At 41.0% G+C, this 26487-nt stretch overlaps 2 protein-coding genes and 1 long non-coding RNA gene across 11 annotated transcripts in view; 1 reads left to right on the top strand and 2 right to left on the bottom strand.

Annotated features, from left to right (window-relative positions):
• The window catches only part of STARD13 (StAR related lipid transfer domain containing 13), a 576918-nt gene extending 550853 nt beyond the window's left edge, over window positions 1–26065 (top strand). For 7 of the 9 annotated variants that reach the window (XM_060191640.1, XM_060191639.1, XM_060191637.1 and 4 more), the window contains 8 exons: window positions 750–966; window positions 10342–10540; window positions 15667–15877; window positions 16486–16600; window positions 17486–17707; window positions 19031–19248; window positions 22495–22671; window positions 23716–26065. In XM_060191640.1, the coding sequence (XP_060047623.1) occupies window positions 750–966; window positions 10342–10540; window positions 15667–15877; window positions 16486–16600; window positions 17486–17707; window positions 19031–19248; window positions 22495–22671; window positions 23716–23833 (1477 nt within the window). In that variant the 3' untranslated portion in view covers window positions 23834–26065. The remainder of the gene's footprint in view (window positions 1–749; window positions 967–10341; window positions 10541–15666; window positions 15878–16485; window positions 16601–17485; window positions 17708–19030; window positions 19249–22494; window positions 22672–23715) is intronic. The other 2 variants (XM_016186926.2, XM_007520284.3) reach the window with 1 other exon arrangement.
• The window catches only part of LOC132538640 (uncharacterized), a 915711-nt gene that overhangs the window by 683422 nt on the left and 205802 nt on the right, over window positions 1–26487 (bottom strand). The window lies entirely within an intron of this gene.
• KL (klotho) overlaps window positions 2035–26487 on the bottom strand; it is an 88402-nt gene continuing 63949 nt past the window's right edge. The window contains exon 6 of the transcript XR_009549997.1: window positions 2035–2044. The gene's annotated coding sequence lies outside the window, so the exon portion shown is untranslated. The remainder of the gene's footprint in view (window positions 2045–26487) is intronic.

Here is a 26487-nt window from a genome sequence, read left to right on the forward strand (position 1 = left end):
TACGGCTGCTAGTTTGCAAAAAAGCATCTGTCACTTGTGCCTTCTGGCCCAATGCAGAGCTCAACATGTAGAACATGAACTCATTCAGAGAGAGCAGTTCATCCTTCAAATACATGTTGGCTGTTAGTTCACTGAAAAGGAGGGTTGGAGGGAGGGTATGCTATTGAGAGAAACATTTGGACTTAAATGTGGACTTGTTTTAGATGATTTGGTAGATTTGAAAAAACATAAAATATGTCATCAGTTGTCCCATGTTATGTATATAGGAGAATTGACAATGTTTTTATTAAAAATATATATATCAGGAAGTTGCAAATTGCATGGTCAAATCAATATATGTATATGTACAATTTTTTTTTCTATAACGCATGCAATTGATGGTAGAAAAATTAAGAGACAAAAAATACCTTTCATCTTCTCTACCCTTTCTCCTCTATCCCAACCAAACTTATTCTTATAGTTTTCAATTTGTTTTGCTTTGTCTAATTAAGGACTCACAAGTGTTTATGCCTTGAGAGGTACACCAGTCACAATTAAAATGGAAAATCATCCACTTGACTGGAAAGCAGTCACAGATATATTCTGCTGACAGGAATCATGCTGCTAAGTAGTTCGAGGTTAAGCACTTAGGCATGGGACGAAAGATACTTCCATGTAATGTGATAAGTTAAGAGAGAAATATTGAATTCTGCCTGTGCCTGTTGGATATTCCAACAAAAGCTTGGCTTCCTTCTTGCTTGCTTTCACAGCCTCTCCCTACAGTGTGCCCCAGGAGGCTTGCATGACCTGGTTTCTGTGAATTCTAGGTCAGTTCCAAAGTTCATGAAGAGGATGAAAGTTCCCGATTACAAAGACAAGACCGTCTTTGGTGTTCCTCTGATAGTTCACGTCCAGAGAACGGGCCAGCCTCTGCCTCAGAGTATTCAGCAGGCACTGAGATACCTACGCAGCAACTGCCTGGATCAGGTACAGTACGAAACCCCAGACACAAGCTTGGGTGTATGGAATGCCATATGGCAGAGTCAGATCAGTCCAGCATCAGACATCTTTCAGTGTGGTTGTTTAATCTGACCAGGCTATGTTATTGTTGAACTGTTTGAGGGAGTCTCTTCATTGAAAATTTGAAGGATTCCTTAACATGATTACAGAAAGTTAATGTTAATCGTTTGTGCTGTGAAATATCATATGTGCTTAAATTGGGGTGTTTTTTCTTTTCAATTTCCTTTACTAATTCTGGTTTTAAGCAGCAGCTTTACCAGGAAAAAAAAAAGTCAAAGAAATTTATTTACATCTGGTTTAAATATGCAAGAAATACCTGAAAGCAGTATCAGCTAGATAAAACCTTTGTCTAATAGAATTTTATTTTAAAAAATTCACACAAAGCTAGATATTCAGAGATTATTTCCACCTCCAAGACTGGTTGGTAGCCCTTGTGATGATAGATTGTGATTGGTTCCAGCATGGAGCCCATCCTATAATTCATTTCCTAGGCCAAGTAGACCAAGACTATGTTCCTCTAACTTTACTTCCAATGGTTTCTTGGACATTCCGTTCACACTTCATTGGTGTATCCCTGAATGTGGGAGGTATTTTCAGGCAACTATTCTAGAATAACATTTGTTCATCACATTCTTTAAAACTATGAGAAGAATCTGTGTGCTTTTTATGGATTTAGCTTCGACCTTGGGGTTATTGGGTAGGAAGTGCCATGAACTCAAAGATCCTGGCCACTGATGATTGTATCTACTTCCAAAACTGAGGTCACACTCAGAATCTCAATGATCTCTTACTGAATCAGGCACCAGTTTTCTGAAAATAATAACAGTAACTTCTTCACTTGAGGTCATCTTTGATTGAACTGAGTGCTGATTCTTTCTCTCTCTTTCTCTCTCTCTCTTCACTTATAATCTACTGAATATACAAATGTACATATATTTTTTCATATTTAGGTGTCATAGTGGAGGGAAGGTATGATTTCTGTTTTTGTTGTGGTGGTAGTGGCTGTTTTATTTAGAGAAATGCCCAGAATAGCTTGCATATTATTCTTCAGTAAGAAGGATAATAGCATTGGGGAAATAAGTACAGCAATAACACATGGGATTTGCACACAAGAGAACTCAAATTTGATCCCCTGCACCACCAATAGCCAGAACTGAGTGGACCCAGAAAAAAGAAAAAGGAACAATAAACCACTTTTCTAAAGTGAGAGTACTTTTGTCAAAAGCACATATTAATCAAAAGTAGGTAGTTTGGGAGTGTTTTGCTAAGAACAATCTTAGAGAAGTGGGATCAGCTAAGTGTTTGGGACTACCCATCCTAATCTCTTGTAACCTTGCCCTTTGATAGAGGACTTTGTAATTTCATTATACGTTCTTGGGTTTGTTTGTAAGACCCAAGATTGTGCTTTGTGGAGGGTAGTCTGTAATCCAGATATATTTTTCAAAGCTTCTGAATCTTTATGTGAGCCTACCAATCTTCTCCTCTCTCACAACTAATTTTCTTAGGGTAACTCTTACTTTTCCTAAACACAGAAAATATATTGCTCTAAATATTCTGATGAATGGACCAACTAGTGCTTATTAACAAAACTCTACAAAAAGAAGAAAAGGGCAGTGTTTGTTAAGGAAACACAGACCATCTCCATGCTTGGTTCAATGATAATAACCTTTTCTGACTGCCCAGCATGTTTCAGGTATCAAACTAAAATGTTTCGTGTTCACTGCCTCATTCAATCTATATTCACCCTGAGTGATTCCCAGTAGCAATAGTGAATTTCACATGCTTGAAAATCTAACTCCAGAGTTAGTTTTTAACTATTTCACTCGACTGCCACACTTAGAATTCTTTGTCCCCAGTGGACTTAGTGGATGCCATCGCCAGCATTGAGGGACACTTTAATGAACTCATTATCAGGATTTTGTTGCTGATACTGATCATTACAACCTGGGGAATCTTTTCTTTAAAATGAAGGATTTTTTTTTCCCTCTAGGCCCAACACCCAAAAGCCTTGTGTTTTCCTTGGACAGCTGGGCTGTTTTTATAATAACAGCATTAGACTTTCAACTAGAAATTACTTCCTTTCTATATTATCTGCTAGAAATATTAGAGCCAGATATATGTCCCACCTCTAGTAAATATACGTAATTTGGGAGCATAAATTTTGTATAGTAATTTCATTCCTAGTTTTCCATACCTTTTTCTACCTTTATTTTCCTATTATCATTAAATTCATTGTATTTTATTATTTTCTGTTTTGTTTTGTTTTTGGTTTTTTGCCACCAAGGTTATAGCTGGGGCTTGGTACTATCACAATGAATTCATCCCTCCTGGAGGCCATTTTTTCCTTTTTTAAAATTTCTTTCTATTTTTTTTTATTGGATATGACAGAGAATTTGAGGGGAGGAGCATACCAAGGGGGAGAGAGAGGCATTTACAGATCAACTTCACTGCTTGTAAAGTTTCCTCCCTGCAGATGGGGAGTGAGGGCCTAAACGCAGGTCCTTGTGCATGACAGTGTGTGTGCTCCACTCCCCAGCCCCCCCCCATTTTATTTTACTTTATATAGAAGTCTTTTTTAAACAGTATAGAGTATAATTCAGTGAATTATAATATCAAACTCCTATTTACTATATCATCTTTAGCATTAAATGTAAATCAGTTTTCCTCCTGTAGCTTCTGAAGAATGAGTAACACCACATCACTGAATACAGTCTCTTTGTTTGACATGAAAGTCTTATGAATAGAGAGAAGGGTAGTGGGTACCCAAAGTTCCTTACACCCTACTCATTGGCTTATTCCCAGTCTCCATTGCAAGCTACTTTTTTTAATTTGAGAGAATGCCATGCTACAAAACAGTATGCTTTCAAAGCTTTGTACAAATAAGATTCATTTTGAGACCATCAATACTGATTCTAAATGAATAAGGAAGCTATTCCCTTGTTTCAGTCAAAAGTAAGAAGAACCTGTAAAATAATGTAACAGATTTCCGTGATTGGCCGATTCTACTTTACAAGGTAAGCAAGCACTCAGTACTGGTAGGGTTTCTGTCTTTCATTCCCCTCCCTTTCAAGATCACAGCGTAAGGGAAGTACACAGAGGCCACGCCTCTAGCCCCTGGAAAAGGAAGGAAATTAACGGGAAAAACTAGAAAAGCATAATGAAGAGTCAAAGAGAGCCAATCTCAAGAGACAGTGTGTCCTAGAGATTTTTAAGAATGAACAAGAGCTAATGAATAAAAGAATAATGAATAAAATAATGAATAAAAGAAGACAGATAAGCAAAAGGAACAAAGAATCGGCATCCATGACTCAAGACATGTTCTTTCTTCACCAACATTCTTTAAATTGAAAAGATTCAGGTGTATACAGGACCTCAGGATCTCAGTCCCAGATAAGAAAAGCCCGGGACCTCTCAGAATATCCTTTCTGACACCATACTTGACTTGTGCAGGGCTGCCTCCCTCACCATGGCCCCCTCTACCACCATCCACAATTCTCCCAGACTTTGACCTTGACTTCAGGAAGGGTGGACATCCAGCAATGAGCTGAACACCTTCCAGTCATCTTAAATATTCTTCCAGAACATGAGTGTTTCTTGCAAACAGATGAATACTGCCTCCTCCATGGAGCCCTGAAACATTTCCAGGATTTTACCTCCTACATTTCCAACTGCAGGACAGTTATATGTGATGAAGCACTGTTGTATCCATTTTCGCCCTTGCAGCTGGCTGTGGATGAAATAAGGAAGTTTAGCTTTCAATTATGAGCCATTTGTATTCAGACAGAGCCGTGTGTGCAAGGAGCCTTTCTTTGTTGGCTAAGCTTTTATATCTGCCCTAAATCAAGTGAATCTGCACGAAAGGATAGGTTAGGCCCCACTCCTGATGAATATGAAGTCGCTGCAGCAATAAGGTACTCCTGCAGTGCTCAAGAATAACAAGGCACTGCCACATTCTGTTTTTAGGAGCCTTTCTCCTTCTAAATAGAACCAACCTTTCTTCATTAGCTGAGCACATTTCTGAAGAAGAGGAAATGGAAGTCCTGATAAACATCATTAAGTACTGAAAGGATTAGCATAAACAGGATGCCAAGTAGGAGATTTAATATTATTTAGATGAAATTTGAATTCTAATGCAGCACTCAAGCCCAACCTCTCCTTCTAGTGGAGTAGTAAGTTTTAAATGCCCAATTATGCTTAGAGAACACTTCACACTCTGTACAAGTGAGTTCTGTGACTGCTTGTTCATCGCCTTCCCCACTGCCTGCCTCAGATGAGGGATGTTCTCACTGGGCCTGTCTTCTTAAGTGGTGTCTTGAGTGCTTGCTTTTTCCATGCAGGTCTTTAGGTGAAAGACAAATGAGAGAGGGAAGTAAAACGAGATCTGTGGAACACTCATCACTCACCTTTTTCCCTTTAAAATGAAAGGCCACATACCAGAAGCATGCTTATAAAATGAATCGTGCATTTCCCAATATTTCCCCCTTTGGGAGAGAGCGTTTGAGCTATGCTTGACAGGTAGATGTATATACATTATGGAACACAACTCAGCTTTAAGAAAAGATGAAACCTTGCCTTTTGCTACAACGTGAGTGGAACTAGAGAACATTGCACTAAGTGAAATAAGCCAGAAGGAGAAAGAAAAATACCACATCATCTCACCCCAGATAAAAGAAAGGAAGAAAGAAAGAAAGGCAAAAAGGTGAAGTAAAACCTGAAATCTTACTTTACATCTGCAAATGTGAGGCTTCTAGAAGGGTGGTGATAAGAAAAGATAGGGGCACAGTGCTCTGTGCTGAAGAGAGAGAGCACTTTGATGGTCAGTGGCTTGTGCAAACACACCTTGCTGACAAGTATGTAACCCCTGACAGCTAAAGTTTGGTAAAATATCATTTCCACAATTAGCAAAAAAAGGAAAGAATAAATGAGAGCAGGGCCTGTGAAATAATTTTCAAGGCCTAGTACAAAATGAAAATATGAATTCTTGGATTCACATACAAATCAAGAATTTTGAAAAAAATGGCAAGAGAACGTCACACCAAGTTTGATACCCTGAGTGGCTGTGCAGGTGGTCTGTGCATCAGTAACAGACTCAGAGACGATGGAGACACTATGCATAGGACTTCCTCATAACAAGACCTAGGGATCTGGGGGACCAGAGCCAGCAATGAACTATAACATAATTTCCTCAGTTCTCAACTTTTTACTTGCAACGATTTAAAAAAAAAAAAAGCCCATTTTTTTAAAGCTCTTCCAAAAAAAAGTGAGATTTATGGTCACTCATGCCTCCACCTATAGTTATTCTGTGAGGATAAGTAGGTAAGTAGGAGAGACTTTTCTCTCTGTTCTCAGGACCTATGCACCAGTAGAAGATTCTTCTACCACTGGGTCCAGGGAATGTTCCACTGCAAGTCATGATACCCCTGTCAAAATGGATTAAACAGTGAGAAATGTGTGGGCTTACAAAACAAAAAGTCAAGGAGTGTGTTGGTTCCAGTGCTGGTATTTTTTCATTAGCTCAGCAACATTTTAAAAAATATTTTATTTATTTTTAATGAAAGAGACATACACAGAAAGACCAGAGCAATGCTTAGCTGTGACTTATGTTGGGACTGGGGATTGGACCTGAGACCTCAAGTGCTTCAGACATGAAGGTCTTTTGCATAATTATTATACTGTCTCCTATCCCAACTCAGCAACATTTTTTTTTTTTGCTATGAGGGTTATTTCTGGGACTCAGACTCAGCGCCTATGTAACTCCAGTGCTCCCAGTAGCTTCTTTTTTTTCTTTTTGAGAGAGAGAGGGAGGGAGAGAGAAAGGGGAGAGACAGGAGTTGGGCGGTAGAGAAGTGGGTTAAGCACAGGTGGCGCAAAGCACAAGAACCGGCCTAAGGATCCTGGTTCGAGCCCCCAGCTCCCCACCTGCAGAGGAGTCACTTCACAAGTGGTGAAGCAGGTCTGCAAGTGTCTATCTTTCTCTCCTCCTCTGTTTTCCCCTCCTCTCTCCATTTCTCTCTGTCCTATCCAACAATAATGACATTAATAACAACAACAATAATAACTACAACAATAAAAAAACAAGGGCAACAAAAGGGAATAAATAAATATTTTTTAATGGGGAGAGACACTACAGCACCACTCCATTATTCAAGGAGCTTCCCCCACTGCAGACACTTCCGTAAGGTGGTTTAAGGGTTAAGACCCAAGTCCTCATGCATGGTGATATGTATGTGTACCTCTGCTGGGTGAGTCACCTCCTGGCCCCCACTCAGTGATATTTTTGTTTGTTTATTTTTTTTAAATCGGTCATTGGATAATGGATCACAAAACTATACAGGAGTATAGTTTCACAGCACACCCACCACCGAAGTTCTGTTCACCACCAGGAGCACCAACAATAGCAACAACCAGCACAGTTCTCACAAAGCCTAGGAGATAGTTTGGTTTCAGCAACATATTTAAAGAGTAAAATTATCTTCTTCACCTTTCCCTTCTGCCGTTCTCAGCTGCTATGTCTGGAGTCTGGCCTGATGTCAGGTCATCTTTTCTTCATTCTGTTTAGGAAAGGAATTTCCTTGTGAGCTTCCAACAGAAAATCCAGTGAACCCGTAGATATTTCCCACGTCCCTGGAAGACAAGGGTGGGGTGGGAAGGGTATTGCCAGACTGTGAGGCAGAACAAATAAATACCTGACAACCCTCTGGACATCCTGCCACCTAAGTCAGAACAAGCAGCACAGAGGCCAAAGCTGGAGCACTCCCGACATGTCGAAAACAATTAAAATAACAATATTTGCTGGAACCAGAAAGAACCTTGGAAACATAAGAATGCAAAGAAAACACAGCTGGGATGTGTGTGTACATGCACCCAGAGACGAAGCCAGCAAGACACAGTGGCCAGAAGGGGGCCACACCTACTGCTGACACACAAACACCCTGCTTTATGTTCTCTGTAGATCCCAATCAATAGTGCTTTGCTGTTATAAAAATAATAACAACAACACACTTTCTCAAAGGGAGTAATAGCAATGAGCATGAAGATAAGTGTGAGTCACATTTAGAATTCACCTTTGGGCATTGACTTCTGAGAACTCCAGTGCAGCAAAGCCCTGTGGTACCATGCTGGGCCTCTGTCCAGAAATAGAGGAGTTGAGATGTCAACACGCAGAGGCTGATTTGACATCTGAGTCTTTCCTTTGGCAGTATATGTAGCTTCTTCTCCTGTACTTTGATGAAAACTGGAGTCGTTGCCAGAAGATAGTCTTTAATTCTTCTTGGAGAGTCATCCAACTGTGGCAAAGTTTTTTTTTTTTTCTTTTTTTGGCATTTTTCTTTTTGGCATTAGGAAGAAATGCAAAAGAAGACAATGTTTTAAATAACAATATGCATGAATATCCTGATCTGTGGAATTGGGACAACACGTCTTGGAATTCAAAAAAGTATTACTAAAAATTCCATTTTGACTGCCACAAAAAATAGCAGTGTATAATTTCCCCTGCGATCCATTCAGCTGACATATACAAAACCCTTAGTAGTCTCTTAAGTGCTTACAATTCTTTCTTTGCTGTCACTGCAATTTAAAAGAATTTGGGCTGCTCTCCATTTATACAACAGGCAGGAGAGCTGTCCTCAGAGCTTGGGTGGAGACTGGTGTGCAGAGTATGTGGTGATACAACCTGGTACATTTCCCCAGGAACAGGGGCCAAGGAGCACTGGAAGATTCAGTGGCCACTGCTTCTCTGTCTAACCATTTGTGAGTGTTCCCACCTGTGAGCCCTTAGAGAGTGAGAAAAGTGGAGTTTAAAGTGTTCAAAGCACTGCAGCTTCATCAGGACCCAGAGAGAGAGGAGGAAGAAGGGAGGGACATTTGGATATAGTAAGAGGGTCACTAGTGGCTTGGAGAGCAAGAGAGGACTGACCTGGAAGAAAAAGGGGGCAATTATGTACAAAATGTAGACAGATAGTTGTAGAGATGATAGTTAACCATGGCTGCAACCTTAGGAGAAATGCTGCAACTTGCAATGGAAGGATTGGTGATTCAGAACTCTGGTTGGTGGGAACGGTACGGATTTATACCCTTGTTGACATGTAATTTTGTAAATCAATATGAAATCACTAATAAATTTTTAAAGAATAAATAAAGTGTTCAAGGCTGAGTTTTGAGTAATCCAAGACCCTCTAGGCCTTTAAAAGTAACAGACATACTGTACAATTCACTTTCCCACCCCCATCCCAAAACTCTTTCCATTTCAGATCGAGACAGAAATGGAAGAAATGAATATCAGGAGATACAGCACAGCACTACTCAAAGTTTCTCCTGGTGCCATTCATGGTGCTGAGGGTTCAAACCCAGCCTTTCACACATGATAAAGTGTATTCTCTACCAGCTAAGCTGTGCCCTAGCCCAGCTCAATTCATTCCGGGGGTAGACACAAATTCTTAACAGAAAAGATCTCTAGCAGGGTCTAGAGAAAAAGCTGCAACTATTGTAACACTCTCTGGTCTTGTAGGTTTCTACTCCTCATGCATTCCAAATAGAAGTATTACCTCCAAGATGTCTTACTGTTCATTTCTTGTCAAGCAAAGCAACAGTCTTAAGTTCCAGACATCAAAAAGACATAAGACTCAGTAGGACAATAAGTGTCATACTTCATATGAGAAACACACATAATGGGCTGAGAAGACTTCCATGTCTGAGGCACCAAAGGTCCCAGGTTCAATCCCCAGCACCACCATAAGCCAGAGCTGAGCAGTGATCCAATAAAACAAACAAACAAAAAATAAAATAAAATAAAATAGAAACATACATGTTAAGAATTATAAGAATCCAAAGGAGGTAGAGCATATATGACCCTTAAATTAATATACCTGCTTCTGGTATTAATTTGACCCCTAAGCATGTCACCCATAAGCCTAAACAGGTACTGGCCATTGATGCTTAGCTGGGATCCACCAAACCTTTCATAGACAAACTTTCCCCATACCCCACCAAAATGGAAACGTGTGCAGGAAATTTTCTGTTCTGTTCCTTGCTGACTTGTTGAATGCATACATAAAATAATAGTCTTCCCTGTTATTATTTCTAGTTTGCAAAGCATAGTCACATGCATTTTCTCATTTACTCTCCTCAGTGGGTCTATTCAGTGGTATCATTCTTATCTTCATAGTATAGGACAGGAATTTGGTATTCAGCTACTACTCAGTGAAGATAAACTAGTCATTTCCAGTTCACCAGTTTGGAAGCACTTCCAGCATACCCAGTCCTGGTCCCACGTTTTCTCATTATTCCCCAGATGCTTTGACTGCAGACACAGGCTTGCTCATATACTGCTGTGGTTTGTTTCAGGTGGGTCTTTTTCGAAAATCAGGCGTGAAGTCTCGAATCCAGGCCTTACGTCAGATGAATGAGAACTTCCCAGACAATGTCTGCTATGAAGACCAGTCCGCTTATGATGTGGCAGATATGGTGAAACAGTTCTTCCGAGACCTGCCGGAGCCACTTTTCACCAACAAGCTCTGCGAGACCTTCCTCCACATTTATCAGTGTAAGTGGAAGTCCTACAGATCAGTGTTCTCTTGGGCACTCATCTGCTCAGAAAGTAATTCCATGGCTTGAATTTTAACTGCACGCATAATACATGAGTCCATAAAGAAGTATATGAAAGCTATAATTCTGTCCTTCTCGCCAGAAATAAAGTTTGTTCAAAGTTTGACATGGAAATCTCTAGGATATATATATAATATTTATTATTTTTTATTATTATCTTTATTTATTGGATAGAGACAGAAACCGAGAGGGAAGGGGGAGATAGAAAGGGAGTGAGGCAGAGAGACACCTGCAGCCCTGCTTCACCACTTACGAAGCTTTCCCTCTGTAGGTAGGGACTGGGGGCTCGAACCCAGGTCCTTGTGCACTGTAACCAGTGTGCTCAACCAGGTGCACCACCACCCGGCCCCTCTAGGCCATATTTAATGCATTTGAAAATACTTTTTAGACATCAAAATCTTCTCAAACTTCCTTTCTCTGAGATCTTAAACTAGATTGATTTCATTGTACTTTTAATAAAGTTGCAATGAAAGGGGAACACAGTAGTATTTATTTTAGATGTGTGTTTTAAGTTTATTTAATTATTGTAAAAATATATTTTTTCTTACATCACATGCAGTTCAAAGCCAAATGTACTAAAAATAACTAGAAATGCTAGCCTGGGAGCATTGCACTCTTAAGCATGAAGTCCTAAGTTTGATCCCCAGCATTACAGAGCCATAGTGATATTCTGGATTTCTCTCTCTCCTCTCTGTCTCTTATTAATAAATAAATCTTCAAAAAATAAAAATAAAATGACTAAAAATAAAAAACAAATGTTTTGATATAATGTATTATATGTATATAAATAATAATCTGGCAAAATGTGAGCAAGCCAAATCAAAACTCAAGCTTAGTTCAGCTAATATGTATTTTCCATTGAAAATTTTTAAATGTTGTAGAATTAATAATTCTCATCAAAGTCCTTAGAATTAAAATAATCATTGAATTGAAAATAGCAATTAATTAAGAACATCACACTACAGGTAGTTTACAGAGACTAAAATATAAGTGAATACATGTCTCCTACATATAATAATTATCATATCATATACCTGAGGACTTTGAGCTTCCAGCATATTTACCTGAAGTGGACCTTCATATGAAATTTATCCAGTTTGAAAAAGACCCCTCTACAGAGTAGTAAATATGTTTAAAAGGCCTACAATATTACAATTTCAAAGAGGATTATAATAAGTACCACTTGTAAAAACAGGATATGTCAAGTCATTTCTTTTTAAAATTTAAATTTACTATGTGTATTTAGCTGCCATAAGTGTTTTCTATTAAAAACAGTATTTTAATTAAAAAAAAAAGTCAAAGTGAATACATTAAGTTAAACTAATGGTACATATTGCTAGAGCCTGAACATAGGGAGTTCGGGACATTGTTGTTGCATATTTTTCAATTAAGCCTCCCTTCTGGCTCACAAGTATAATAAATGAGTCTTTAAGTTTAATCAGTTCTTGAGTTAAGGTTGACACTAGCCTAAGGTTAAAGCCAAATTATTTCTAGGAGATAAATGCCTCTGGCCCTTCTGGAGACTTACGAGCAAGAAACCAGATCAAAGCAGGGTTTATTTAGCTGAGCAAACATTTGTTGAGTTCCGCTTATGTACAGGGCCGAATACTGAGCACTGCACAGGCTGACTCTTCACTCTTAAGGATCTTACAACTGAGACAGATGAGACTTGTGTATAAATAACTGCGGAACAGCAAGATTGGAGAAGTTCCACGATAAGTCAATTTGGGGGGGAAGCTGGGGGTATGGGGAGGAGGAAATTGAAATGAGGAATAAGAACTGATGGAGAAAATGACAGCTGAAGTGAGGAGCAAACAGTACATTCATCTGATTTGCATGAATGGTACTATATATATTCAGGGAGAAAAATTTGCAGATCTTGTAGCACTTTTCTTGATCTCAGCCAGAAATGGTTTACATTTTCTCCTCTAAGCCAGTCACTGACTTCTAGGCCACATGGCTCAGAACACACCCAGTCTTATCTAATCTCAGAAAGAGGGATGGGATCACATAGTTTGTGAAGATATACTTGTCCTTTTTCTGGCCAGTGATGTGCGGGAGATCCGGGAGTTAATAAGGCAGCAAAATACAGCAAAGGTTTAGGGAGGTTTATTGGGCTAAAGAAAGTAAATAATCTCCAAGGAAGGGGTAGACGATAAACAGGAGCCAACTCTGCCCCAAAGCTGAGACAGAGGGAGACATGTCAGCAAGGAGAGAGTCAACTGCCTGCTGCTGGACGGAGTATATTAGTTGTATACATTTGGATGAAAACTGGGTTCCTTGAGAAAGTAGGTGGAAGGGTTGTGTCTCTAGCCACCCCGATGTCCGGGCAGATTTCTGTCCTGAATTGGTTCCTGTTCAGTTGTCCTGTGTGGAAGCCTTTTCCTTTGATATTCAGAATGACTAGAAGCTGGCTGCTAGTTTTTGCACTTGTAAATGTCTTAAGCCTGGGGATTTTCACTGGCCTACCACTGAAGTGTCTGCCTGGCAAAAGCCTTATAATTTTGTGCAACAGTGTTTCCCACTCTGAGAGATGGCAATGAAAATCTTTGAATATGGACAGTGGTCTCTTTTCCTGGAACTGCTTCCAGTGCAGGCATGTAGAGCTGTCCCTTCTATCAGAGGGGAGGCTGTCCTCAAAACTGTGGGGCAATAATGTCCAACTGATTACTAAATGGCTGAACGACTGTTTGTTTGTTTGTTTGTTATACCACTAAGCCTTACCCGGGGCTCCTGCATACTAATATTTATCAAGGGAGCCTACATGGGGTGCAGAAGGTGGAAGATCTGGCTTCTGTGATTGCTTCTCCACTGGACATCGGCATTGGCAGGTCGATCCATGCTCCTAGCCTGTCTCTCTGTTTCCAAGGCAGGGCTCTGGGGAGGGGGGTTCCAGGACGCACTGATGAGGTCATCTGCCCAGGAAAGTCAGGTTGCCATCATGGTAGCATCTGGACCTTGGTAGCTGAAAAAGCAGAACAAATTGTTAAAAATAATCAGGAACCTAAAGGCAGGAATATAGAAGATGAGATTTTGGGTCTCCATTTTGGAGAAAGCTAGTGGGTCTATTTTAGGTATATTCCAAGGGGCCCATGACTTTACTAGTTTTTGCCTAAGCCTAACCACTAACATGAAGGTGGACCAAAGGTACTGTCTGGGGAGATGGTGTCAGAGTTGGGAAAAGAACTAGAAAGCTGGATCAGGGAAGAGAGTAGCTCCCAAATATGGGAAAAGTATATAAATTTTGTTAGCTGTAAACCCCATCGATTTGATCTGGGGCCCATATTCAGCACAGGAGCCTGTGTAACCTCTACATCCCTGTAGGTCTGAGTTCGTATTCCATGGTCACAGCCAGGAACATTCTAGACTGCACTTGTTTCAGTACCCATCTTCCTGGAGTGGTAGAGTATGTTACCTAATGTCGCTTTGGAGAATGGGACTGTTCCTACCATCGCTGATCCACATTGAGGGCAAGGTCCTATAGGGCCCACAATGGGATCCATTATGTTGTTCCTGATGGACATGACCAGTGACAGTGGTGAGAGGGATCTGTTGGAGGTCTAGGCCCATCATGTCTGTGTGGGAATCCCAGGATTTATAGGGTGGCCTGGTAGTAACCAAAGAGTCATCATTAAAGTATGCCGGTCTCCTGCCCTTATCCAGCTTTTGTAGTCCTTACTTTGTTTGACAAGGTTAGCCTTGGAGTCATTGAGGGAAGTGAAATAGGAAGTAGGTGAGGAAGGTGTCTACGTCTAAGTAGAAACTATTTGATTAAGTACTTGACGGTGTCTTTTTTAGTTCTTTCTAATTGCTTACTGCATTTGACTCACTGCAAACTATTGTGTACTTTTGCTTTAAGGTATATATTTTCCCCTAACTTATGGATACATATGCAAATGTGCCCTATCTCATGGGCCCTGGTCTATATCTAGGTTTTGAGGCTTTGTTAGAAAGTGCGCCACCCGAAATGGAGTTAAGGAGTCCTATGATCTAGAAAAGATCTCACCAGAGTAATGGAGCTGAAGGATTGACATCTCATGTCTGACGTCTCTGGACACAGTCCAAAGTGAAGCATGCCAAGGTGGTACTGGTTGCTTGGATTAGATTGAGATCAGCAGATGCAGTATCAATTGGTATGAACTGAGAGAAGCATCCAGGAAAGCAAGAGGTTCCAGGACTGGGAGAAATATGGGTTATATAGAGAATGGGAAAGGTTCCTGCTGTCTTAGGGTTTAAGAAGGCAATAGATAGTTATTGTTATAACCAAATTATTTAGAGGTTGGGTTATATCTCATAGTCAGTCTTAATATGCAGTTTTTCTATAAGGATTTGCAGGTGGTTATAATATTAATGCCCTACCAGGTGAGATTAAACTGTAATGACAATTCTTTGGTGGGATAGTAAGCATCTTAGAAAATTGGCTTTTTAATTTGTCTCAATTAGTTATCCTAACATAAAGGAACATGTCCAAGGTCCCATTTATTATCACTCACATTGACAGTTGATTAACTAAAGAATTGGGGTGATGGGATCGCAGCGGATTAAGCACAGGTGGCGCAAAAGCACAAGGACCTGCATAAGGATCCTGGTTCAAGCCCCCCAGCTCCCCACCTGCAGGGGAGTCCCTTCACAAGAAGTCTGCAGGTGTCTGTCTTTCTCTCCCCCTCTCTGTCTTCCCCTCCTCTCTCCATTTCTCTCTGTCCTATCCAACAACGATGACACCAATAACAACAACAATAATAACTGCAACAATAAAACAACAAGGGCAACAAAAGGGAATAAATAAATAATTGGGGTGGCAAAGGTATTTAAGACTACATTTATGATGATGCTGTAGGCCATACTACCTGGCTGCCAAGTTTGTCCTTACAGAGTCTGATTACAGAGGGTTTTCAGGTGATTATAAATACAGCCTAACGCTGAGCCCTTCAGAATAGGTGTTAGATACAGGGGTGAAACTGTGCAAAGAGAACCCTGACAAGTTCTGGAAGGTGGCAATAACTCACTTCCACTTGACTTTTCCTGTGCTGTCCCCCTAATGGCCTGACCCCTGCTTTTCCACAGATGTCCCCAAGGAGCAGCGGTTGCAGGCAGCACAGGCTGCCATCTTGCTGCTGGCTGATGAGAGCAGGGAGGTCCTGCAGACGTTGCTGTGCTTTCTACATGACGTGGTCAGCTTGGTGGAAGAGAATCAGATGACTCCCATGAACCTGGCTGTGTGCCTGGCCCCCTCTCTCTTTCATCTCAATTTATTGAAGAAAGAAAGCTCCCCCAGGTGGGTTTTTCTTAGCAAAATCAGCCCTAAACCTGGTAATCCAGTATTCCCACACAGTCATCCATTAAAATAACGATAATAAAGGTTCTTTTGCTATATTACAACTTGAAAATTTGTTTGCATTGAACCTATAACCAGAGAATATTTCAAGGCAACCTAATTCATGTGGTTCAGATTCTTAGAATGATCAAAGCAGCATCAAGGAGTGTCTTACTATGAATCAGAAAGCCTGAGGTGTAGTATTTTGTTTTGGGGTGCCTGAAAGCAGGGAAGCAGAAAGTACACAGTACACAGAGTTGTGCTTTACAGACATTAATGGTAAGTGTAAGGCCCAAGCAGTGAAAAATTTTCTGACTTTGGAAAAAAACATTCATTTTCTCCCCAAGAACTAGTCCTGCCTTTGTGTGTTTCCAAAGTTTCTCATTATGAACTGCCAGGCTCAGTCTGGTACAGAATGTTTAAGATGTGTGATCATTATTTTTATTTGGAAAGAAATCTGGGATCTGGATAGCATCTGAGTGTGAAGAGAAAACAAAAGGAATGATCTTTGTGTTGTGCAAAAGTTTTTTGGGTTGAGATCCTAGTAGGACTTTCCCCTTCAATTACAGAGTCATACAGAAGAAATATGCCACTGGGAAACCAGATCAAAAGGACCTCAATGAGAATCTGGCTGCTGCTCAGGGACTGGCCCACATGATCATGGAATGCAACAGACTTTTTGAGGTGAACAAGAGGCTCAAACTGCCTTCCTTATAGCTCTTGGAACTAGATAAGACACTTGGAATGGTTACTGCACTTATGGCTCATATCTGTTTGTTCCTGACTTTATAATGACAGTAGTATTCTCTATAGTTCTGGTCCTTGTCGCCAAGAATTGTGAGGTGCCAGCTGTGTAATTGAGGCTTTGACAGCTAGAAAAAGAAAACAAAACTTGGAGTCATAGCGATGATGGTTTTCATGAAAATAGCTGGTAAAGTTCAAGGACAGCAAGCTAATTGTGTTACATTTGATTCTGCCTTAGGAGTGTGTGTGTGTGTGTGTGTGTGTGTGTGTGTGTGTGTGTGTGTGTTTGAGAGAGAAAGAGAGGTGGGGAGAAAGAGAGAGGTTGTACAAACCTTATTACTGGGAATCAATGAAACCTTATGAATACAGCCCCTGATGTATTAAAGAAGTAAGTGAATTTGACTTCTGGCATATTTTCAGTGGTAAAATTGGCATCTGCAAGTGGAGAAAGTGTGTTAAAAAGGTAAAGCTCTTTCTGAATCGTATTTGATGTTTCCCCTAATAAGTCTATGTGCTTTAAGTTTCCTGAGTCTATGTTTTGCCAAACTGAATAAAAAACATTAAAGCAAAATGGAAAGAATGAATGGGAAGTCATTGCAATGTTTTGAATTACAAATATAGCCTCGGAAACAGATTTGTGTTTCCTGACTTCAGGCAGCCCCTGGCTCCCAGCCTTGCCACCAATCTTAGAAAAACATTGCTTGGCCCGGGGCATTCAGCCCATTGCCCATATTGTGGTTGTTGGTGAGATTGCTTTGTTTTCTCTCTAGTCTCGGGGTTTCTTTAACTCTGCTGTGTCACTCATCTGTGTACCCATTGGTTCAGGTGCCACTTGAGATGGTAGCCCAGTCTCATAGCTCATATGTGGAAGCAGAGGTCCATGCTCCAACACTGGAAGAGCTGGGGATGCAGCTAGAGGAGAGCGGGGCGACGTTCCACACTTACCTGGAGCAGCTCATCCAGGGCCTGCAGAAGGAAGCCAAGGAGAAGTTCAAGGGATGGGTGTCGTGTTCCAGCACAGACAACACAGAGCTTGCTTTCAAAAAGGTAATCTCAAGGGTTGGGAAAATTACTCTTGAAGGGTCAGAGAAATAGTTCACTTGGACAGTGTACTGCTTTGTCATATATGTAGCCCGGATTTGAGGCAGGCCCACACCACATTGTAAGAAGCTTTAGTGCTGTGATTTCTTTCTGTCTCTCAGCTTCTCTGTCTCTAGTAAAAAAAAAAAAAAGTGCTCTTGAAAAGTCACCAGGACTTCTTTCATCTTAAAAACGATCATCTTGCCCCCTCAAAGTCCCCACTCCCCAATAAATAAATAGACAAAATGTTTGTGGGGTTGGCATGCAACTGAACAGCTTTACCGCACACACTGTACAAAGGCCTACTCCTGAGGCTACTCAGTAGCCTGTGATTATCAGGCTGCAGCTACCACCGCCGTGTAGTTTACCATTAAACAAGTCTCAAGCCTCCCTAGGCATCAGTTTTCTCATTCGCATAATGGATGTGATATGGTATTACCATCAGAGTAGATCACTGTAAAAATTGAGGAGCCGGGAGATAGCTCAGCTAATAGAGTGCACACCTTATCATGTGTGGGATGCTGGTTGGAGCTTCTGTGCATGGTTTGGTACATTGCTATGGTGTCTTCTCTCTCTCTCTCTCTCTCTCTCTCTCTCTCTCTCTCTTTCTCTTTCTCTCTCTTTCCCGTTTCTCTTCCTTTCTATATAAAAATTGAAGACATTGGGCTCAAGAGGCCATTCAGTGGTATGACACATGCACAAGGCTCTAACTTCATTTTCTGGTACTGCATAAAATAATCATAAAGCAACAACACAGGACCAGGAGGTGGCTCAGGCAGTCGAGTATATACATTGCCATATGTGAGGACCTGTGTTTGAAACCTCAGTCCCGCCTGTAGAAAGAAGTTTCACAAGTGATGGAGCAGTGCTTCAGATGTGTCTCCCTCTATCTGTCTTCCTCACTGTCTCCCATGTCTATCAGTAAAAAAAAAAAAAAACTAAAAAAGAACCAGGTAAGCACCAAGCCCCAGCAACAACAGTAACGGACAAAATAATAATAATATACTATGATAAAATAAAGTGGATTAGAGCAGTGCCTGGTACACAGGAATCACTGTGTGGTTGTTGTTTTAGTCACTATTTTAAGTTTAAGGATTAACATTTTCAGATGTCACACAGAATAGTTCATGTTACACAGTCATTTCTCAAATGCCTAGAGAAGTTTGGTAGGATTTTGTGTGAGAGTGTGTATGTGTGTGTGTGTGTGTGTGTGTGTGTGTGTGTGTGTGTGTTAGAATTTTATAGGAGCCAGTTGACCTCCTCAGACTTTGATGATGTCTTTTCCTCAAGGTGGAAGACAGGAATCCACTGAAGCTGTGGAAGGCGTCTGTGGAGGTGGAAGCGCCCCCCTCTGTGGTTTTGAACCGGGTGCTGAGAGAGCGCCACCTGTGGGATGAGGATTTTGTGCAGTGGAAGATTGTGGAAAATCTGGACAAGCAAACAGAAATCTATCAGTACGTGTTGAATAGCATGGCCCCCCATCCTTCCCGAGACTTCGTGGTTCTCCGGTAAGCCTGCTTTTGGATCTTCTGATATTCCTTCCAAAGCAGAATAACAAAAGCTCCGATTTCAGAGCTCTGCCACCTCAGCTCAGCCTCCACTGGGACACAGAGGCCTGCAGTGAGACCTGGCATTGCTGTATTTATGCCTGACTTCCTGCTTCTTTCACCCAATTTACAGCTCTGCTAGGCTCTCTTATGGCCCTTTCATTATGGAACATACAGTTTATGAAGCCATAAATATTTTTTACTTCCTCAGAACACAATACCAGGAATAGCTGCTGTTTGTCCGACTGCACTTTCTACCAAACGATGCACATGGAATCTGACTGACTTTTCTCCTGACTTTGTCTTTCTCTTCTTTCCCTCCTTCCTACACTCTTCCTCCCAAGCAACTCTTCCTTTTGTACAGCCCTCAACACTGCAGTGCATGTCACTTCAGATTCATCTGTATTCAACTTCAGTGGTTCATGACTGTTCACATACTCACTCCCACAACCTGATGGTACATAATTGCTGAGATATTTAGTCAAATTTCAGTACCTCACAGGGCTGCTGAGTCTTGTATTTACAGTTGAAATCTTGCTTCTAATATATATATATATATATATATATATATATATATATATATCTTGCTTTATTTTTTTATTTTATTACATTTTTCTTACATTTGATAGGACATAGAGAACTTGAAGAGGGGAAGATGTCTACAGGTGTCTTACAGCACTTCTTCACCTCTTATGAAACTTGCCTCCTGCAGGTGGGGACTAGGGGCTTGAACCCAGGTCCTTGAGTAAGATAATGTGTGCACTCAACCAAGTGTTTTACTGGCCTGGTCCCTGCTTCTGACAGATTTACAAACTGATTATAGCTACTTGATCTATGCATTTGAAATGGAGTGCTTAATGTTAGGATGTTTGCGTGGTAGAACTGGACAGATAGTCTAGTTTGTCAGAGTTGAATCAGGAAGAACAGGGATTGAAGATAACAAAGATCACAAGGAAGTATAGTTATATTAATAAATCCTTTTTGCATTGGTGGTCAGTGCAAATACTGCCTTGTTTCATAGTTTAGGAAGCACTAATGAAGTTCCAAAATGTGTGGCCAAGTGGTGGAACACCTGGTTGAGCATACACATTACAATGTATAAGGGCCCTGTTTCAAATCCCCAGTCCCCACCTGCAAGGGGGAAGCTTTATAAGTGAAGCAGTATTACAGGTCTCTCTCTCTCTCCCTCTCTCCCTCTGTCCCTCTCTTCTCTCTCCTCTCTCCTTCCCCTTAGCCTCCCCCTTCCCTCTCGACTTCTGTCTCTATCCAAAATAACTAAGATAAATAAAAATATAGAAATTCTGAAATGTATATTTAAAATACTCCATAGACAATGTATTGATGGCAAGCTTCAGGTCACTTTTCACATAGCCTCTATATTATGCCTTTGGGATAAATCCGTGGGACCTTGAATGGTAGGAGTTATGCTTTCCTAAGTATGTACTGATCTTAGAAAGTTTGAAAATTAAAAAATAATAATAATAAAGAAACTTTGAAAATCTAATCTAGTAGAAATTGTGGGTGGTTCTAAAGGTGGCATATTACCACAGTTATTGGGGTATAAGGCATCTTGTGCTAGTTAAACTTCACAGCTTCCTTCTTGAAAACAAAATCTGACCATTCTAAGATGGCAGCCATGGGTGTGGAACCATGCCATAGCATCCTTTTCTTGGGAAGAAGCTAAGGACTACTATCCGTCTGTGGAACCTCCTTCTTTCTCTCCGTCCAGAGTGATATATACTTCTTGCCCATAATTCCATCAGTGCCTTGTGCCAGGCACACGGGAGGTTCTGGAGATGATATAGGCTCTGAAGGAGAAGAGCTCATCACTCACGATGACTCATGGTGAACCAGTATTGGAGGCTGCAACAGGAATTACTTGGTTGGGTTTATGATGCAAGAGGGAAGAAAGCGGGGCTGGGTGGTGGTGCACCTGGTTAAGCACACATGTTACAATGCACAAAGACTCAGGTTCGAGCCCCTGGTCCTCACTTGCAGGGGGAAAGCTTTGAGAGAGGTGAAGCAGTGCTACAGGTGTCTCTCTGTCTCTCTCCTTATCTCTCCCTTCCCTCTCAATTACTGGCTGTCTCCATCCATTAAATAAAGATAATAAAAAATTTAAAAAGAGGGAAGTAAGTGATGAATATAGTGAGAAAGTCACAAGACAAGGAGCATCTCCTTGTGTAGGCTGACACAGTCGTGTGGATTTTCTGTGGGAGTTGCCTGTCCACTTCTTACTTCTCCCAGTGTTGGTTGCTGAAGATGTTCCTATTTTTTTATTATCTTTATTTACTTTATTTATTGGATAGAACCAAAAATCAAGAGGGGGAAGAGACACAGAGAAGCAGAGAGATACCTGCAGCACCGCTTCACCACTTGCAAAGCTTTCCTGCTGCAGATGGTGACCAGGGGCTCAAACCCAGGTCCTTGTGCACTGTAACATGTGCGCTCAATCAGGTGCACCACCACCCAGCCCCTCCTGAAGAGCTTCCTATTTTAACTTCATAGATCTTTTCAACTTTCAGTGTTTATTACTAATCATATGATCAAGCATGAGAAGAAAATGCATGGTTCTGATTGGGGTGACAGCAATAACGTTTATGCAAAAGTCTTTCACACCTGAGGCCCTGAGATTCCAGGTCCAACCCCCAGTGCCACCATAACCCACAGCTGAGCAGTGCTGTGCTGTGGCCTCTCTGCCTTTCTCTCATCTTTCTTTCTATATCTCTGTCACTAAAAGTAAATAAAATAATACATATTTTTTAAAATAAATGCTCAGTTCTTCTGAGAAGTTGCTAAGGATTTGTGCAAGGCTTGGTTAATCTAGGTTCTTACTAGGCATCTGTAATAGTATCTGGACCTTGGCGCACCTGGTCAGGCACACTCGTTACCGTGCTCAAGGACCTGGGTTTGAGCCCCTACTTCCCACCTGCAGGGGGGAGGCCTCACAAGTACTGTGACTGTCTTCCTCTGTCTCTCTCCCTCTCTGCCTCCCACTCTCTTCTCAATTCCCCTCTGTCCTATCAAATAAAAGGCTAAAAAAAAAAAGTTATTCCCTGTGTACTTATGGAAGTCACATAACTGGAATTGGAACTGGAGCCCCAGCCTTTGGTGGGGAAGTGCTGGTGGGAACCTGAGCTCTGTATTGAGGCATCTCCTCCTGTCTCAGGCTCAGAGCTCACTCACATGTGAGTTGTCTCGCCACAGGACCTGGAAGACAGACCTCCCCAAAGGCATGTGCACACTGGTATCCCTGTCTGTGGAGCACGAGGACGCCCAGCTCATGGGTGGCGTGCGAGCCGTGGTGTTGGACTCTCAGTACTTAATCGAACCCTGTGGTTCTGGCAAGTCCAGGCTGACCCACATCTGCAGGATAGACCTGAAGTAAGTGTAAACTCCCTGATGATGGGCATGATTGTGTGTGGGGGGGGGGGGTGGGACAGGGGTCTCAGCTGGATTAGCACTTTCTCCCATGCTCTCTTTGGCATTCTGGTTTCTTATTTCACTCTACATTCTTTCCCTATGGACACTTCCTTGCACTGCCATACACAGTTTCTTACACTGCCCCTCTCTTATCCTCTTCCCCTACCTCTCCTCAAAATCTGAGGTTCTTTAGCTCCCTTTTGCTTTCTCTCTCTCTCTCCATTTTTCTTTTTTTTTTTATTTTGGTTTTGTCCCTATTTATATTTCTCTGCTTCTCCTGCAGAACAAGCAAATGTTCTGGAGCTCAGCAAATAATAGATGCTCATTAAATGCAGTTTCCTTCCTCTCATGCTTCTTCCATGCATGTCCTTTCTTGTCCTTCCCTCCTGTCACTCTCCTTTCAGAAGACACTGACTTACATTCCCCACCACCACCCTCAAGACATTCATGATGGAAAACTGAGTTCTGCGTGAATATAACCTGAGTCATTTCATTAAATTCTGGATTCAGCCTTAACTTCGTATTTCATCCTGAGGTGTTTTTTGTTTGTTTGTTTTTTAAGTATCCGGGGAAAACTAAAAAGACAGACTGAGTTCTTGGCAGCCAAGATGTTGTCAAAGCAGCTGATAACACTAGCTGGGAAAAATAGCATAATGGTTATACAAAAAGACTTTCATGACTGAGGCCCAGGTTCAATCTCTAGGACTATCAGAAGCTTGAGCTGAGTGGTACTTTGGTAGAAAAATAAAATTAAAAAATAATAAAATTCAAGTTCAGAACACCTAGTGACAAAATAAGGTTCCTAGCCCTCAAGGTGACAGCTCCCATGACACACAAGTGACAGGGCACAAGGGCAACCCTGTCTGTCACAACAAAGCATGGTGACTCAGAGAAAGACTTTCCCACTTTCCCCACCCTGTAGTTTTACAACCTGGTAACTTACTATTAATCACAAATTAAAAACGGCAAGAAAAAAACTTCCCCGCCTCCTTTCTGTCCCCGCAGAGGTCACTCCCCAGAATGGTACAGCAAAGGCTTCGGACATCTATGTGCGGCGGAAGTTGCCAGGATTAGAAACTCTTTTCAACCCCTCATCGCTGAGGGTCCGGAAACCAAAATCTGAGTTTTCCCCAGTGTGACATCAAACTCAGGGAAGAGGAAGCAAGAGCAGAAAGAAGCAGGCGCTTGTGGGAGAGAGTTTGCTCGGGGGAAGCAGGAGCGAGAGACTGACTGCCGTGGAGAATGCGGAAGTGGGAACACTGCCGAGTGGATGTGTCAGCACTTGCAGTGTTTCTGAGAACTTTTTCTAGCCTTCCTGGAGATGGCTGCATCCCTACTAATATAATATTTTTTTAAAGAAAATCAGAACATTTATCTATATTACTTAAAATTAAATGGAGTATTCTTTGTGCATTGCCTAATTTGCTATTTAAAGGTTTCTAAGAAGCGCATTCTTAGTGTAAATAAATGTATGTATAGCCTCTGTACATATGTGTGTACATCTATCTATCTTTACTGTGTAAATATGTAAGATACTCATTTTATATATGATTGCCTATTGGGAGAAGGAATGCCCCCGACTCAGTGAGACTCTCCTCACATGGTTCTTTCCCAAGATTCTCTGGGCTGGTCTCCCTGCTGCCCCATAAGCAGAGCAGGGCCTGCTGCTAACACCAGGGGGGTATTTAACCAAAGACTGATATTTAACCAAAGACTAGCTAACCAAAGGGAAACTATGTTACAAGGTTCTACTCTGTTGGTGGTTCCTGCTCTTAAAAAACCAGAGTGAAGCATAGGGTGTTGGGATTTGAGTATTTCCTCTTCTTTAAAGCAAAGCAGTGGATGAGAAGCTTTTGCCACATATAAGGCTAGATTCCCACCAGCTTCTGTGAAATGTCAGATGCCCTGGAACCGCTGCAGTCAGCACAAATGACCAAAACATGCCCTACTGGCTAGACTGGCGTGCTTACCACAACCAAAGGGAGCCTCTGTATTTGAATGCATTTTCATAGGCACATGTCCTAATGTCTTCTAATGTCATCCTGTTTGACCAGTGGCCTGTTTGGCCATAGTTGATTGGCATGTTCTTACCAATGTATTGTACTTCATTTAACTCTGGACACCAGACAAAGGGATATGATGGTCTTTCAAGAGTCCATTACAGCTTTCAAGACCATTCTAGCTTCTGGGAAATACTCACTTTTCTACACAAGATCCTCTAAAATGTAGTTCATAAAAGTGTCACAATCTGACAGACAGGGCTTCATGCTAACAAAGACCAGAACTCTGTTTAGCCATTAGTTTGAGAAACTATAAACAAGTTTGCTTAAGTCCATATTTTGTCATTAGCCAGACAAGCCACCTATGCTTTTAACCCAACCTTATTTATTATTGTATAGAGTAAGCAGATTGACTCTCCATAACTGATTGCTCATGGATTTAATTTTTTATTATAATTCAGCAACTTATAGAGAGAAAGATAATTTATTGTGCTTGATTTCAGGGAGAGAGATTTTCTTTCATAATCCATGAGAAACTGGTATCATAATTTAGCTAGTGTTATTAGAGGGAGGGGGAGAAAATCTTAGGTGAGTGTTTTCTGATTTATATTCTATGCACTTATACAATATTTTATCAGCAATGTGCAATTATTTTCATAAGAGTAAAGATGCTATATGTGAATTTTGCATGGTGCAAGGAGAAGCATTCATTACAGTTTGATAGATGACATAGGAGTTGTTTGCAAATAAGTGGCAGCAAGCCCGTCATTGTCTATCTGGGCCATGCTCTGTGAACACAAGTTAACTTTGGCCATTTGTCTTAAACTTAACCAAATGTGCTGGATGTCTATACTTTCATATGCTTAGACAAAATCTTTAGTGGGATTTAAGTTCGCTTATCACTGGTCCTTCCAGGGCAAAGATCTCAAGTGTTTGGAACATACAATAGGTGCACAGGGATTAACAGCTGCGTGTTAACACAAACACAAGTCACATGGAGACCTTGTCCAAATCCACTCTCTGGTGCAGGCGCCCTGGGCACCTGATAGCTACATGTCTAACAGGCCTTGAAGATGCCCGGGGTGTTGACTCAAAGACTACACTCTGAGAACCAAGAACCAAGAGGATACTTCACACAGAGCAGAAACCATTGTGGTTGTAGTTCTGACTCCCCTTCTCTTCAGATTGCCTGACTTTTAATTTCGATGCACATACTAATCACATCACTGTATAACAACATAGTACATCTTAACAAAAAGGAGGAGGAAGATGCATCAAGTTTGTTTGTCAAATACAGTATTTTATTCATTGTTATCTTGCCAATGGAAATAAAATTATAATGCATTTAAATATTATATTTGTACCTCATGTATATTTTTACCTCAATTGTTGCTATCGATCATCAATTGTAAATACATAATTTCCAAGGAAAATAAATTTATATACATTAAATATTTCTTATTTTCTATAAAACACATGGTGATTTTCATGTCTCATCCTGTTAGTAAAAACCTTATCTCATAAAGAACATTTCTCTGTAAGACATTTTGCCACAAGTTGGGATCCTTGGTAGTAAAATCATGATCTCTCCTAGTATAAGGGTACTTCCTATATCTGCAAGTTATTTCTTTAAAAAAATACATAGCATTTTCTCATAAGACTTATGAATTCCTTTTTAATATTTTTATTTGTGTATTTGGGATAGAGACAGAAATTGAGAGGAAGGGGAAAGAGAAAGAGAGTAGCTGTGGTGCTGTCTCACAGCTCATGAAGCTTC

Source organism: Erinaceus europaeus, chromosome 5, assembly GCF_950295315.1.
Source record: "Erinaceus europaeus chromosome 5, mEriEur2.1, whole genome shotgun sequence".
Taxonomy (NCBI): Eukaryota; Metazoa; Chordata; class Mammalia; order Eulipotyphla; family Erinaceidae; genus Erinaceus; species Erinaceus europaeus.